Source organism: Spodoptera frugiperda, chromosome 25, assembly GCF_023101765.2.
Source record: "Spodoptera frugiperda isolate SF20-4 chromosome 25, AGI-APGP_CSIRO_Sfru_2.0, whole genome shotgun sequence".
Classification (NCBI taxonomy): Eukaryota; Metazoa; Arthropoda; class Insecta; order Lepidoptera; family Noctuidae; genus Spodoptera; species Spodoptera frugiperda.
Window position 1 is genome coordinate 7,393,781 of NC_064236.1, and position 17,887 is coordinate 7,411,667.

General features: G+C 34.7%; 1 protein-coding gene across 1 annotated transcript in view; it reads left to right on the plus strand.

Annotated features, from left to right (window-relative positions):
- Window positions 1-17,887, plus strand: part of LOC118264253 (trypsin delta-like) — a 40,363-nt gene that overhangs the window by 334 nt on the left and 22,142 nt on the right. Inside the window, exons 2-6 of the mRNA XM_035576744.2 lie at window positions 156-328; window positions 748-881; window positions 2,206-2,367; window positions 5,369-5,462; window positions 12,800-12,922. Coding sequence (XP_035432637.2) covers window positions 156-328; window positions 748-881; window positions 2,206-2,367; window positions 5,369-5,462; window positions 12,800-12,922 — 686 coding nt within the window. The remainder of the gene's footprint in view (window positions 1-155; window positions 329-747; window positions 882-2,205; window positions 2,368-5,368; window positions 5,463-12,799; window positions 12,923-17,887) is intronic.

The window sequence follows — 17,887 nt, forward strand, 5'->3', positions numbered from 1 at the left end:
TCACGAATGACTCTTGGGAGCTTATATTGATCTTATTCTTTACACATGGACTAAACCTCACCCCGTATTATCCCCGATAATGCTTTTCTCCGACAACGCTTAAATATTTGAAATCCAATATACCCGACTCTAACAATAGATCATTTTATTTACAGATAAATGTGAAATGCTGTGCTTTTTACTTATTTTTATGTTTGGGGTTGGCATTTGTTTCCAGTCTCATTCATATTATGATCACGGTAAGAACACCAAACTGAAATCAGCTAGTGTACAGTCGGAAGAAAGTAATTTTTGGAATGCGGGAGATATACCAACACTCAACAGAAAGGTTTGCTGAATCTAGATTGTATAAAGTTTCATTAAAATATAATTGGTTGTAAGTCTATATTACAATAACAATTAATATAAGATGTTTTACTTTTATTCATATTGAAAAAGAATGCAATAACGCTTTGATCTGGCTCGGGTAGAAAATAATGAGATCGTATATCTAATAAAAGCTGTACCGTACGCAGTTAAAAGTGCGCTGCAAATGGGGAAACAATTGATGGTATTTTCCGATAGCCATTGTTGTATAGAAACCCTCATACATTCTTGGTATGGCATCGTTTTAATAGGACATGTATGGCCCGCTATAACTGCGGTATTAAAACATCTTATCTACTTTTATATTCGAAGTAAATATTTGTTAATATGAAAATTGTAAGATTACAAGAATACTTCTACATGTGTCCTGATTAATTGCAGGTTTTCAAGGGCATGCGTGTGACAATCCGGGAACATCCGTACATAGCGAGTGTAAGGCGATGCATAATGCACTATACGGTGGCGACTGTGCTTACTAAAAACTTGTTCGTCACTGTGGCACATCCTTTGATCGAGTGAGTTAATGAATATGGTTACTGCGCGCCTAATACATCCAGCTAACAGCTAATATTATCCGAGATTGAATTACGTTCCTCTTCTCCATTAACTAATTACCTGGGACAAGAAATATGCTGCTACCGCTACATTCTAGCTTCCGCTACAGTCTGCACCACTGGGCGCTAAGTAAGCTTAAGAAATGTCACGGCTCTGCAACATTTTATATTTTTTCTCCAATAAAAATGAAGTTAAGGATTTACCGGACCAGACCAATTAGTCGAGAAAAATCTAGTTAATCTTTTAAATCAATTTTCTTATAATTGCTAAGATTGGTAGTAGCGCGTGGATTGAAAATCTGTAGTGAATAAATATAATTTGAGCGAGGTTTTCACGGTGAATGTTTACAAATAATAACTTAAGATGCCAAGAAGGAATACAAGATTGACTTCTTGTGTATTTCTTGTTGAACATTTTGATTGAAATATTTCTTAGTAAGAATTTTTCTAGTATCGTAAAACGCTGTGAATAAATACAGAAAAGGTGTGAATAAATGTTGGGAAAATGTTCTCTAAATGCATCTAACTAGTTCTGAAATCTATTCACCCCGTTTTACCGTTATGTTGTTATTTCTGGAAAAGATTTTAAACCTATCGCCGTTTATTAAGACCTATCATCATGGCGATAGCAGACGGGTTCAACGACCTGAGTCATGGGTTGTAGTTCCCGCCTCACAAGCGCCCATAGAATGCAACATTGGGTTTGTAATGAATTTCTGACAAAGTTTGTATTTTTCGTTCAAGAGTTTATTGAATCATAATTCGTTTGCGAATACGGAATTATAGAAAGTTGCTGCAGTAAATGTAGGTTTACGGTATCGTGTAACAAAATCTAAATAAACGGGTGTACTGATTCAGATATAAAAGAGGTATCTTTTAGTCTAAAGCCAGCTATAAAACTGCAAACGTTGAAGATATATTTTCTTAATACGTTGGGCATTCGGATATAAGAGTTAGATGCAATCAGTAATCTCACCAGACCTTCTTAAAAATCGGAACGGAGCAACAGCTGCAAAGCTGTTTTCCTGGTTTTATTGGAGAAATAAAAATGAAATGATGCTCCTCAATGGATGAGTCTATTTCCGTGTTTTAAGATTTTCTCGGGACTTTGAGGCATTTTTGATATTTACACCTCTTGTTCTTTAGAAAAAAGATTTAGTAAGATAAAATTTTGTAGTTTGAGTGCAACTACATCAGGCAGAGTTATTATAGGAATCTTTTCTTTGTTTACGCATTTAAGGATGTTATATTATTCTGTTATACATGCTATGTTATAAAATTACAGTGTCCCACTGGATCAGTTGGGAATAGTGGTGGGTGAAAACTACGCGGACCGAGGCGCCACGATGCTGACGGTAGTGCTAATGATCGTTCACGAGGCCTTCGACAGGTACACCTTGGCAGCCGATATCGCCCTGCTAAGGGTCTTCCAAGATTTGACTTTCAGGTATGTATCTATTTCGATACTGCGGACTGCCTAGCGGGTTAGCGGGGCTCTGACTCGAAAAGCAGGAGTACAAACGGGGTTGTTTATACGTATGTAATATTTTTATATCTAAATCTTTTCTAAGTAGACAAAATCCTTTTAACAATTAGCGTAATAATCAGAGTTAGGATAGAAGATTAACAAACCTATTTTTAACAATGTAAACTAATATTTTTGTTACCTTAAAGTTTCCTACAACTAACCGCAATATATTTATGCTTCAGTTGCAGTTTACCGATGCCATAAATGGTTTAGACCGCACGAAGATCTAATCTCGCCAGCTAATTTTTAAAAGATAATTTCACACTTTAGTTTAGATTCTCATCTATTTTCTAAATGATTGAGCTAGTACAGGAAAAATGTGATCAATATTTGTGTTGGTTTAATGTTTTTACTGTTAGTGTTGTTTGAGGAATCGGTTAAAATATTTTTATCTTATAATATTTGATGGGTCGACGTTTGACCACTAACTATTGGTGGTAAGCGATGATGGAGCACGTCTGGTGATAAGCAACCTATTCACTCGGACCTTGAAGACACTAGGTTATACCCATCAGGAAACAGTTAACATGTTCTGGTAAATAAGCAGACACTAGGTTATACTCATCAGGAAACCTTATTATTTAACTTTAGTGGCTAACTATGTATAAGGTATTTTACAACAAGTTATTCATTTATAGGTATCGGTAACGACAGGTAAATTCACTGCTCACACCAGATATCATTTCAAAACATTTGTCACTATTAATTTAGAAAATTTTAATGATAAATGGTACTTAGTGATGATGATGATGATCTTTTGTTCCACAAGATACTTATATTCATCAATAGTGGTGGTTCGATGGCCTTATATGACAAGTGGCTATCCATATTATGTTTTAATATTCTATTTTATAGATATAAAATGTTAACATGTTCTGTTACATAATTGTCCAGAACCTTATTTTGTAGTTTAACAAACATAGGTCAGAGTTACATTGGAGATAATAAAATTACACACACACACACACACACACAACCATGGTGGCGAGCCGGTGGATTATCTCATTAGTGTAGCGGGTTCCATTATTCATAATATTAATTTATTACTATCATCCAATTAACTACATTCTGTATAATACATAATAAAGAGTTCGTTCAAAAACTAAATTACATTACTATAACTCGAATACTAATGAAATGTGAAATCTGAACACTGTTTCCAAATAAACTTAAAATCTTTTTGTATGTATGTAGTAATGTTTTACTTGTAGTAGATTACAATAGTTTTAATTGATTATTAAGTGTTCATTGTTTTACGTTGTTTAGGAACAGCATTCCGCGACACATGGCTATTGTCGCGCTGCTTCTGAAACAGTTAAGTGATTAAGCCGATAACATAATAATTAATTAAGTATTAGTATGTCTCACGAAATTTCAAAATAATAGTTTTAATGTTACTTTGATTACTTATATGAAATTAATTGCTTTTCTTTTCTTTAGTTTTTAGACATTAAAGTACATATTTCTTATCTACTACCGTGAGAAGGAAGGAATTCCCCCGTATAGTTTGACAGTTTCGGTTTCGGTCTATACCATTGACTTACCTGTCCTCCAGTCAGTACTCTGCGGACGGTGAGCAAGGATAGTTCGCCGCCAGATCGGTCTATCACCAGATCAGAGCGTACAAGCGTGACTCAAAGAAGCATCAGACTACCACAGATGGGGCCGAGTAGGGTTGATGTCCGACCCGGAGCTGCTGACGGCTCAAAGGAACGGGGTGGTTTCTAGTCAGTAAGAGTCTGACACTCCCTTTCGCCTCACCCAAGGAAGTGGTATTATTTTTCATGAAAAAATAATCCAGCTAATACTGATGATACTGATACTGATGGCTCAAATTAATATTGTGTTGTTTTGTAAACAGGCAGCAGTAAGTGAATACACGCTCTGAAACATGTAGGAAGTAGCGTGTTTGTCTAAAAAGAGAAATAATATCTTAGTACTAGATTTTTATAACATTTTTGTTTACAAAATAACATGCTTTCATTTATTACACGAAACGTTCTGCTCTGTAAAGAATATACATACTTTGACTTGAAAAGATGACTCTTTAAGTACATATTGTATTTGCTCAACGTCCTGAGCTGCACCATTCTGAGACGTTTATGGAAATTGCTATATTTATTTTTCCCTTTCATATTCATACAAAATAATGTTTTTTTTTGCTTGTAATGTGCATTTTCTTAACGTAATGTAGGTTAATAATGTACATGTATTTTATTTGCCATAGAAAAATATACTTTATACTGAATACATTTCGTTATTCTAATGATTCATGCTGCTTTTAGGTTGTGGTAAATATCTGCGCTAATCTCGTAACATAGTCTTTGGGAGGGGTGGGGGGTCATCCAATGACTTCTCCCGGCTTGGGTGAAGCGAGAGGGAGTGTCAGACTCTTACTGACTAAAAACCATCACGCTTCTACACCTGCTTTTCGAGACGGAGCCCCGGTAAACTCGCTAGGTAGTCCGCAGCTCCGGATGTAACATAGTCTCCCGACGTAACATAGTCTTTCGTATTGTGTGAATGTAAGATATGCATACATATGTATATGCACATAAATGAGCTTGATCTTCAGCTCTTTGCATATGCATAGCTGGTGGGCATAGTGTTTGCCTATGCAAACTAATTCTGAAGAGAGATCATTCTGCATAGCCAGAAGAATCCGTGTATAAACACGGTCTCCTCTTCAAAATCGGTTGTATGTAAAACACTTGTGATTTATTTAGTAGAAGCTTTTTTGTAACATAGATTGACTCACCCAAAAATCAAAACAAACCGAAACCTGTCACAACATAGCGCTTGGTTGTGCAAACCCTAGTCCATGCTCACCATGAAATAGTTACAGGCACGTTAAAAAATAAAATAATAAAAACATCTATGGGTGAAGAATGGATTTTTTTATATTTCATATATTTTTCAGGTGTTCAGTGAAGTTTATTCAGCTGGTACATCCGATGACTCAACTGAATAAAAAACGAGCGTTCGTCACGGGTTGGGGGCGCTGCGATCGCACGGTTGTACAACTTTCTTTTGTAATTTGTAACACACCATAGCTAGTAATAAAAGGTACATCTATTGGTGAACATTATAATTAACAGTTGGTAGTTCTTGATTACCAGGGATTTCATAATCTTATTCATTTTCTAAATACTTTTTAACAAGAACTATTCAGTCTCCAGTAGATAGAGTCCGTATTCAAATGATTCCCACTTCCCACCCCAAAAATGAAATATAAATAAAGCCAAAAGAGCAGTCTCTAACGACATTACAATAAAAAAATGACAACGATTGATGGGGGCGTGCGTCTGTGCCTCTCAGCACTTGTCAATATGGAGGCACACAATAACATAAAGTGTTCCTGATGGATAGAGCACTCGCAGACGTGTATCGTTTGAGTTCGAACCTATTCTGTTATAATTGGATCAGTCAGCGATGCGCAACAAACTGCGCAGCTCGCATCGCAACACGTTACAACAAGACCATCAGGTGCCATGATCCGAGCACTGGATTTTCAATTCTCTTCTTGATACATATGCATCTAACTGTTCAATTCGATATGTCATGTGTTTCGAATTCCCTTAACAAGGCTCGCAATCCTGCAAATATTGGGCAGAAATGTAATTACTGAATTCCAGCTGTGTGTTGATTTTGTTTGTTATGGGTTAATTTAGACACTACAGCTATGCTATGTGTTGCGGCGCTCCAAAAAGCTATTGAAATCGTGTGCCTCGGATAAGTACCCTCCAGTATTCGAATTGTATCCGCCGTTACAAGTGCTTTCTAGTACTTTCCGTCTGCTGTGAAATAGTGAAAGGAGTGACTATGTATTTTTAGATTCTGTGTATCTACATATATATAGATATCTTACAATACATTATGTTCAAAGTAATATTTCTCCACAAAATGAAACAACGTGCCCTTTCCACGAGATACTTGATTAAAGAAATTACAAGAACTTGGATGGAATAAGAAACGCAACGAAAATCAGAGTTGAAATGTGAACTGTAAGTAATGCTACTAGAAGCAACAACGAGGTTGTAAAGGAAACATACTGAATAGCTTGAGTCTTTTCGCCAAACCACTCGAGCGGGTGATAGAAAAATGTCCAAAACCCCTTTTTCCATACAGTGTAACGCGGCGCGGCAGACAGTGTGTGAATGGAGACTACACGTGGAGTCTGGATGAATAGCCAGCTATTTTGCTGCCTCACCTCTAAAAGGAAAAAGGAGTCCTCTTCGATTGCGAATATACCAACACAAAGTCAGGCTCGACGCATAGTTAGTGAACTATGGATCTGCCATCTAACTAATTCTATTTTGTGGATAATGTAACGATAATGGAACAGTCCGTTCCGTCTCACTTACATTGCATATGTGATATGTTCTGTATCATATTAATTAACATCTTTCATATAAGATTTGTAATGCTGTTTCCCTATATGGTACACAAACTAGACATTTTAAAAGTGTAGTTAGTATATTAGAGACACAATAAGTGGTAGGAAAAATATAAAAAGAAAAAAGTATAATTAAAACATGTAAGGGAACTGTAGGTACTTGTCACAAATACAATAATTGCCTAATTAGAACCCGCAAAAAATCATTACGATGTCGAATTTCATCAAAATTTACAGTTTAGGATCGAAGATTATGTTTTAAAAGTAAACAGTATATCGATATGAACAAGTACATCAATAAAACTACCAATATTTGTATAGGTACATAAAATAAGCACCTATGTAAAAGGAAAACGTAACTTCGACAAGTCAATGTTTTATACGTTTATTTCTAAACCAACTTTTCTTTACCTTTCCTATCGAGCAGAAGCAACAACAAAGAATATTCATTCCTTTGTATTCATACTGAAAGAAGTCGGTCTCACGCCGCCTTGTGAGCGATACTTGCATTTTTTCTATTCCTTGTAAATTTTTATTGATGTCTTTCATATTATCTATCTAAGTAATATCAAAAAAGTATTTGAAATGTACTTATTAAAATATGTTAGATACTGTTGTGTTAATTATAGTCCTTTAACCTGGTTTATATTCACTTGAACTGAAATAGCATACGCGTGGATTTGAAAGTCTTACCTTTTGTCTGCCGACAGAAAACTGTAGAAGGCAAATCCTCAGCTGGCTCACTTTTGTTTCGCATGACTTTTAACATGTTACTATTTTTGTTGTTTGGAGGAAATAAAACCATTGTACTAGAATACTAGAATAGAAAGAAGTACGAATTTTAAATACTGATGACTGTTGATGAAGCGAAAGAAGTGTATAAGAACCGTAGCAATTGGCGTTCCATTGTCTCTGCCTACCCCCATGGGAGACAGGCGTGAGTTTATGTATGTATAATTTTAAACCTTATTAGGTTAAAACGGTTGGTTTGGTGGATGGGCAACCGGCTGCCGCTAAGCGTGTAGCTGGTTCGATAGTCGCACGGATCAACTCTTTGTGTGATCCACAAATTGTTGTTTCGGTCTGGGTGTCATGCGTATGTGAACTTGTATGATTGTATTGACGATCCACAAGATAGAAGAAAATCCTAGTGCGGGGCAACGACTTAAAAAAACAACATTTTAAGCCGCTGTTAATGTTAATGATGATTCTGTCACATGTATATTTCAGTTTCACACATCACCGAGGAAAATCAATGATCAGAGTGTGGGATTATACCACCTGCAAATAATGACGGTGAATCCAATATTTTGATTCACATCCAATATTGTTTGTGACTTTTATCCTCAATCAAATGAAGTAAATAAAATAAAACAACAATGTATTTTAGTTTTTAGCCTTTCCAATTTCCAATTAAATAAACAAAACGTACCTAGCTAGGTAGGTTTTTTTTTACACATGTAGTGTTTGCGTAATTTGAAAGGTTCAGAGAATTTTATATAATGGTTTCTGTTTAAAATCAACGTTATGTAACCTAAAGAATGATACGATAATTGATGGTGGTTTTCAGAGTAAGTAAACAATTGTAATCGACTTTAAAAAATAATTCGTACTCAGTAAAATACACTACTTAAGATAAAAAGCGAGAAGAGCACTTGATTTCTAAAATTACAATCCTTTTTATAGAACAAACCCACTTCAAGTATAACTTCTTTGTAAAAATAGATTCTTTTTTATTTTCGACGCCCACCCTGTACTGACTTATCGTGCATGACGATTCGAGATTGATTTTTGTATATAACATTTTAGTCAAGTGATTTAATTTCACATAAGTACCTATAGTTTTTAAGTGTTTATAAATCACACATCAATAGCATATCGCAGCAAAAGGCCTCTTCTGACATGGAGAAGGTTTGAGCATTCATCACTACGCTTGCTCAATGCGGGTTGGCAATTTCAATCCTATAATTAGAAATTATAAGCCCAGATTTCCTCACGGTATTTTCCTTCACCATTAGTCACTGGTGTCTAGATAATTTTAAAACTACGTATAACTCAGAAAAAGTCACATTGGTACTTGCCGATGGTAGGTTACGAACCCTAACGTTAGGTTAGACCTCTGGGCCACCACGATCAGTGTTTATAAATACTTTTGAGTATTTACAGTACAGTAGGTATAACATATAGTACAGTAGGTATTATACAGCATTAATCAGCCACTGAATGACTCCACCAACCGTGCAGTCAAGTCAGTTAATTATGTAATCAATGTGGTTTATCGAGTAAAGCGTTTTAATTAACCCACGTTTGATATTAATGGAATATTCATATACGTACATAACTTAATTATTGACTCATAAAGCTAATGGTTTGGTTCTGTGGATTTTCTATATTTTCGCTCGATTTGCCTCTTTTTTGGAAAATGCTTTGACTCTACATGCTTTAGTATTTACTGTGAAAGTGACACTGGATATATCAAAATAATTAAAAAAACAAAATGGCGGATTTTTGGCGCCAAATTCGAATATTTCTCACTCTCTAGCCTAAACGGCTTGATGGATTTTGACTTTAGAGGTGTTGTTGGATTCGTATTTACTGTGAGAGTGACATTGGAATAGCATAAGAGCTAAATTCCTTTAACAACAATAAAGACAACCCAGAATAGCATGGTTTGCAGACGTTTCTTTATAATATTAAAATGAACATCGGTTATTCCATTAACTATCTGTAACTTTGGTTCAGTCATGAAAAATGCACTGAAACGAAGGAAGGACTATTGGGAGTATATCAGACGTTGTCCTATCTACACGTCTTTAATTTGAAAATTTTAAACTTTTTTTAATAAGCTAAAACATTCTGGACCTTTTTGATGATGACAATATCTAACGTCATTAATATTTGACACTGCGATGGTAGCGCCGTCTGTCGGATACAATGTAAAACATTCCAAAATCAACAACTACTAATAAATTAAAAACTAATTAAAAAAACATTGTCCAGCGGACAAAATTGTGAATCTAAACCATTCTCAGATCCTCTTGAACACACACAAAAAAGTTCATCAAAATCGGTCCACTCGTTTAAGAGAAGTTCAGTGACATACACACTTACAGAAGAATTATATATATAAAGATATTCTGTAATTGATTTTGATTTAAATAGTATTTGTAATCATAATGACATAAGGGCTAAATTCCTTTAACAACAATAAAGACAACCCAGAATAGCATGGTCTGCAGACGGAACATCTGTTATTCCATTAACTATCTGTAACTTTGGTTCAGTCATGAAAAATGCACTGACACGGAGGAAGGACTATTGGGAGTATATCGCTCCTTAATCATATTTAATGTGACTGAATGGAATTGAGTTCATGACTTCATGAAGTATATATATGCATTAAAAAAGTATATGTAGTGACAAATTATGATAGAAACACTACCAGATTATCCTTAAGGGGAACATGGAAGCGTTACATGAAAGGTTCATTGACCCGAACATGAAACTTTTAGTGTAATGTAATATGAAATACTGACGTGTCAATACAGAGACCCACACTGAATTAAAATATAATTAGGCATTTAATGCTTACAATTTTAGTGAAGTCTTTAAAGATTCTTAAGTTAAGTATAAAAAGGGAAGTAGTGTAGTGTACAAAACTGTAATAGTGAACAATAGGAGTAATATTAGTGATAGATAGTATTTAATTAAATGTGGTCTCAGGAAATGGAACAAGAGAACCGTTAATACATACGTAACGTATGTAAATAGGACGAAGTAAGGTGCATTGGCCTCACCGCGTCCTCATTGCAATGCTTTTAATCCTTTTAAGCACTATCGTTGTCCTGTGAGAGTCTCACAGGACATGAGACACCGAGGTTTTGTAATTCCAATTTCCAACTCTTCGCTAAAAGAACTCACGCCTAATTTTCTTAAGAAAACAAAGAATTTTCTTTCTAGAAAAGAATCAAACAAACTCATGAAGATATTAGACGACAGTTTTAGATGCAAATATGTAACAAACTCATGACAGTTTTAGATGCAAATATGTAAGTCTGAAAGACAAAAATTAAATGATGACTAGACCAGTTGATACATTTATTATTTTACGATGTCTAACTTCTACAATAAACTTGATGACAAATCTAAATGTGCCGTATTCATAGAAATCTATTCAAGTATTGATACGTCTGTCCATGGCATATGTCAGTGACATATGTGGATACTGTGACGTTTACTCACATTTCACCACAAATAAGTCGACGGCTTGTCTGGAGCAAACAATTTGCAGTTGCACGAGGATGTGAAATGTATTAAATTAGAATATATTTCGTTGCAGACGAGGTATCGCGCGCAACTTAATGAACGCGCAACGTTTGAATCCGATACGTGTTTGCAACTTTGGAGGGTGCTGTCTAACATCTTTCACACAAACAACTGTGTTGGTCTGGCGTTGAAGTTCTTCCGTGGATTAATTATTTATGTAATGACCACGCCTCGCCTTTGTATTTCCGAGCTTGTTTTGTCTGCATTAGTGTCTAGTGATCATTCGTTAGGATTGTTTAATCGTTTGTTGTTTACTTCGATTTACTGCATTGTTTATCTTGTCCAAACATGGAAGTACTTGCGTCAGCAATATTTGTTTCAGATAGTTAAAGCCTGCACCGTGTGCAAATAAGGGTCTTTTGAATATTATATTTTGTATATTGAAGTATGAAACGTAAATGCAAACATTGACTTTATAAGCACTGCGTCCAAAAATGTAATCGTTTTCATTTCGTTCGGAATAAGTTTCGTATTATTGACTCGACAAATATAAATATTGTCGATTGCATCCGAGCTATCATGGTGGCATTTCTGATGACTTGTATTTACAGTGAATATTGACGAGGAAATCAGCCTGCTTTGGCCGTAATAGCAATTTTACAGCCATAATTATACTGTAGATATTCAGTATATTTAATAGTCTCGTTTTTCTATGTAGTGAAAAAGAGAATAATGTGGTCTGTGGCTGTCTAGAATGTTATTTTGTGCAAATTTTAATTTTATTATTCAATTGTATACATGCCGTATCGGTTTATGTTCAATGTTTCTCCAGTAAGATGGTACATCATGTGTGGAATGGTCGAGTAGTTTGTATAGCCCGTCTATTATGTATGAACCACTAACGAAACAACGTGACACTCGCAAATGCCATAATTGTGTTACTCGCGGCTACTACCGTCGCGCGCGGTCTAAGAGTTTACTTATCACAAGTAGCAGGCGGGACGGGGAGGCTCAACCGTAGAGCGCTGGTGGTCGTAGCTGAAATTCAACGTGAAGCCGTGCTGTGCCCATAACTGTGGTCACATTGTATAATGTGTAGCTTTATTTTACAAATTTGATATACTTCAAATATTTAGCGTTCAATTTTTAATCCCAATGTTTGAAAATCCCGATTGTGGTAGTATTGGGACCACAAAGATAGCATCAGGATTATCAAACATTGGGATTCTGAAAAATGGACTTTATTATCTAAATCGTAAAAAATGGAATGTTTACACAAACGTGATTTTAAAACATTACATTTACAAATCATCACAACGGAAGCAGGAAAATATCAACAAACCATTTCCTATGTTCATTTAGTTACCATCTGAAAACTACTTCACGTGCATTGTGTGTTTCTAAATTGAATCAGAGCGCTACGCTTCACGTAGCCTACGCGCTACGCCGTAGCCGCTACAATGCGTAGCCCTTCAAGTTCTATTTGAATGCGCATACAATTGAATATGATCGCATTGTGTTGATCATGTTGCATGTGTATCATGGTACTCAGATAACTGATCATATATGACATATGAGTGATAGTAGTGCTATACAATATACATCCTTTACACTGCAACTGGGAATTTCGATATTAAATTCTAATAACTAAACTGCGAATATTTCCTAATAAATTCCTTTATGTTTTAGGGTAGAGAGTTGTGCTTACCCCGGTCAGGCAAGTATACGCCGGGCGAGAAGTTTGATCCCATGCTGAGAACCGTGTCGTTTATATTAAACCAGCCAAACCAAAACTGTGAAAGATACAAACAAGTAAGTTGCAGTAAAGTCACGTACATATGTGCTATAGCTCTATTTAAATATCTATGTATAATATCATGTACATAATACATTACGTTGTTTCTAAAGGATTGACAAATCACAATGTCTTGTCTTAAAAAGTCTTGATTTAGGTATTTATTGCCATCGTTATAAATTAATCAATGTAATTGAAATATTGAATTCAATTATTTAGTTTGGCTAAAATGCAACAGGACGCTGATATAATCAATGATCGAAATGACACGCAGATTTTACGAACAAATATTTTGTTAACAAGTCAATTGGCACCCAGTTGACAGTTTAGCCATTTTCAATCAGAATAATTAAACACAATCGTTATTCGGGAGTGCTACAAATACAAAACAAGCTTTGTGACGCGTTACTGTGAAAACGTGCACCTATATTAAAAAAAGAAAAAAAAACATGCTGCATTTACTTTATTACTTGTTTGATATTTTTGTCAATATTGTTGTAATGTTAAAGTAACGATAAGTACACATTACCTAATTATCAAATACGGGATTTTAGAATAATAGAAAATGTGTTGAGTGTGTATAAAAAAAACTTATTTTTTTATCGAATATTAAATATTAACAATCCTATTTCAATGATAAAGAACTGAAAGAAGACCGATAAAAAAATGAAAAGTATAAAACAAAGTCGCCTTTCCTGTCAGTCTCTAGGTAGGTATCTTTAATACTATGCATCAGATTTTTATGAGTTTTTTAAGGGTGAAATGGTTCAAGAAGAACGTTTAGATAAATGTATACATTTAGGTATACCTAATACATGCATAATATAATAAAGAAACACTAATAACCGTACGAAGCCAGGGCAGATTGCTAGTTTATTTACACAATATTTGTTAGTTTTAAAACAGCACTGTATACAAATATTCAGTTCGATACAATCCTTTTGTCACTATTGTTATATTTCGGTACATGACGTGTGAAAGTTTTTAGCGCACATTTCATGCCGGCTCCGAGGCCCAACAAAGGAAACTGCATAAAATTGAAATTTTCGATTCGCCTGGATTTGTTTGTTTCTTTACACTTTTGTTTGAAATGCAAAATGAAGGCCCACTGCCGCCGTACTACGTAAAGGATTATTGGGAAATGGGAATAAAATGTAAACTGGCTGGAATACGACGGCAGTTAATTATTAATAGGGTTTTATATTCACATTTGGTACTGTTAAAATAAAACTCTTTATTTCTAGTTGAAATCAATATTTTTATTGTAGGTGTTACACATACATTATTACGAAGTAGAACAGTGGTTTAAATTATTTTAAATATATTATTCGCGAAATTATATTTCAAATATTGCGCCGTCTAATGTTCAAAACGGCATTAAGTACAAGTAATAGGGTAAATAGTTAATAGGGTGTTTTCTGTCATTTAGTTCCGAACTTAGAAGTGAGCTATTATGTATACAGTAGAAAATGATAGTAAATAATTTAATTTTAACTGGTCCAAGACTCGACAAACGTAGAACAAAGATTATATTATTATAATGAAGATATCGAACTATTGATTCCCTCAGAGTCACAAACACTAAACTTCATTTCAAAAACCTATTAATAAAATGACCGTAGACAACATAGATATGACAAAAATCAATACATTATTTAAATCTAAGTTATTTTAAACCTGTTTTACTTATAACGTCTATTTCAAAGATCGATACGTGCCAATCCATTCTTTAATTATGGCAATTTACCCCTTTCATCTTATGTTGTGTCCTGATTGAAAGGGATTGTGTGGGGCGGAGTGACGGCTGACATCAACAACTAGCTACTGTTACACCCCTTTATTATGTCGCCATGAAACTTAATATAAACTTAAACTTAACATAAAATCACACACAAAACCACATAATAGGGATGATGATAGTGTATGAAAATTCAAAATCTATTTCGTAGATAGGTAGTTAGGTAATACAAATAAATGTAGTAAGATAACAACACTTAGATAATACTAATACACTTAGAATTAAAGTTTAGGAGTGGACAAATACGTCATTCTATGTGTAAAACGCACCTAAAAGTGACGCTACGCGATAGTTCAAATCAATATAGATATCTTTGAAAGTATTTGTTTTCGTAAGAAAATAAAAATACGTGTCTAATATTTTACTTTTACAAAACTTTACAAGACGGATATTCAATAAAAAATTAGTCATTTACCTTTTTCTTGTGTCGCCGGGATTTATAAAAGAACAATGTGCAATTCCCTGAAAAAGTTGCATGAAAAATAATTGAAAGCGCACAAATAAAAAAGGTATGCAAAACTGAGGAGTTTGTAAAGGCACCAGACAATATATACATATACCTGTATACCCTTGTACATAGTAGGTATATACTCGTTTCGTTTGATGTCCATCCAAACATTTGTCGGATTGCAAGTTTTTTCTGGCTCTTCGTCCACAGTGATCGTTACAGCTTGTTTCTATAAAATTCTCCACTTCTTGGAAAAGAGATTTATTAGATCAAAATTTGCATCGGAGAGACCCCTCTGACTATTTTACAGGTAACACATGTTACACTGTAAGGGTTCTGGAGTTGACCTATTCAGAAGATCCAATGTCACTAACAGACCGATCGGCTACCTTGGAGTTGTTTTTATGAGATAAGAATCCTATATAACCTAGGCTTCCTCCCAAAAAGTTAGGTGGCATTTGAAATTTTCCCCTAAAAAAGGCTAGGGTCTAGGTACTAGTTTTTTTTAGACCAGTTATTATTTTTCTACTGAAACTACTGGTGTCTATATAATCTGTAATTTTTGTCTGCTTTTGTTTCTTCATTTTATTGTAAAAACAGACTCTCACACTATTGTGTATAGAAGACATAGCTATGGTCAAATTATCATTTTCAATATTGCTGTGGACAAATCGTGATAATAATTCTGCAGCTTTTAATGCCTCTTCAAAACAAAAACTAGGCACGTGCCGAACGTCGTCGGGAATTAACGAACATTATTGAAGGTAAAGAATCGTGCCGGTCATTATAACCGGACATAATTTATTAAAAATGGGTCATATAAAGCGGCATGTCACTGTAAGGGAATTCATTATATCCGACTTTTTTATAAAGAATTTTATATGAAAACCAAACTTCGTCATGCAATTACGTTATAATAACCGGTTGGTCAATATAGGCGGAGTCATAATAAACGGATTCTTCTGTAGTTGAGTTATTCAGTTTTTTTAGACCAGTTATTATTTTTCTACTGAAACTACTGGTGTCTTCATACCAGTGTGCTGTCGCATTCAAATGTCCTGCCCAACAGTTCCAAGTGTGTGCCGGTTCCATAATTTTTCTACTGAATCTACTGGTACCTTCATACCAGTGCGCTGTCCACATGGTCCGAGTGGCCGACGGCTGCTTAATTTCCTGCTGTCACACCGCTTCATTCCCGTCGGATAGAAACCGATACCACACTACGATATTTCATAATTAAATGAAGGAATATGTCTTGATATTGTTATGGTAAACTGGAAGTTAGAAAATACTGTTTTATCTTGACTTTTCGTCAAATGTTTTATTTTTAGATAAAAGTTTATGAAGTTTCGCAAGGACTTAATTTACCACTATACCAGATATAATTCTAATCAAATACTCACAACATACATATATAAATTTTTATTTATGTCATAAAATACTTTATGTACTTCTTCAACAAAATAGTTTCATTCTGCTATTTCTAGTCTTTATTTTTGGTTTTATAGTTGCGGAGTTCAACTCTAAAGCGCGGCCAAAATGTTTTTGATTTGTATATTCTCAGTTATACCAAAAACTAGAGCTACCATGTTGCTTTATTACATACAAACTCACAAAAAATGAATATGATGCACGTAGACGTTAAAAATACACGGAATATTACAAGCGCAGTTTTTTGTATTATTTTCATTTTAATAAACCCTATATCTGTTTACGTTTCTTTTCATTAGCAACGAATGCGATACGTGTTTAAACAGTCTTATTTCCCATGTATTTCCTTTGCAAAAACAGTGTATACGTTTATTCGAAATTGTAAACTCAACTAAACACAAATGAGTGGAATCGCGGTCCCTCTTTGGCTTATCCTGCTTAATTAAAATCAAACATTGGTAGCAAAGTAAAAAAAACTGGATGCACCATTAGGTATTTTACTTTATTCATGTTCCATTTCGCTCATATTTCGCGGAACAGGATTTAAAAAAAAATATCAATAAAAAAAATGCATCAGCAAGCCATGCAGAACCTGTGTCAAAAATATATCGTATCTATTCGATGAATTTTCGGAACCGAATTCATCAACGGGTTAAAAATACCCGCGGCGTTATTAAAATCCTGCTGTGGGTGTAGGTAAATAGATAGATAGAAAAAAGTTATTACTAGAAAGTAAATAGCGTACTATTTTTGAACCATGTTGCAATATATTGCGTCCGTGTGTAAATGTTATTAGTTTATCGTTTTCACTCTGAAGCGAACCGAGTAAGCACAAATATTATCTTTACATAGTAACTGATTGTATGCACGAAAACAACGGTTCAACTGCTCATAGTTACACACTGCACTCAGTTTGCTTTCTGAATGACTTCAAGCTAACTTTCCCGGCAAGTTTATACTAAAACCTTTAATATTATGAAGCTCAAAGCGCTCTGAATTTCACAAACTTTCACAAGATTTAATAAGTCGATGGAAGAATATTTTTAAAGGTGTTAATGAAATAGTTCTAGACATAGTGTCAGGGTGCGTTTGGAGCCGATAAAAGTGCATTAATAACGGGATATGACGGGACTGCTTATTAATTATGAATCAGGTTTAGACAAGACCAAATACCAAATTTGTCTGTGCCTAGACGTGGTAATTGAAAAATGTGAGGCAAAACTTTTAATTAAACGATTTGTACGTTACTAGCGGCTCGCCCCGGCTTTGCACGCAGGTTATTTCCCAGCTGTCCCGGTGAATTGT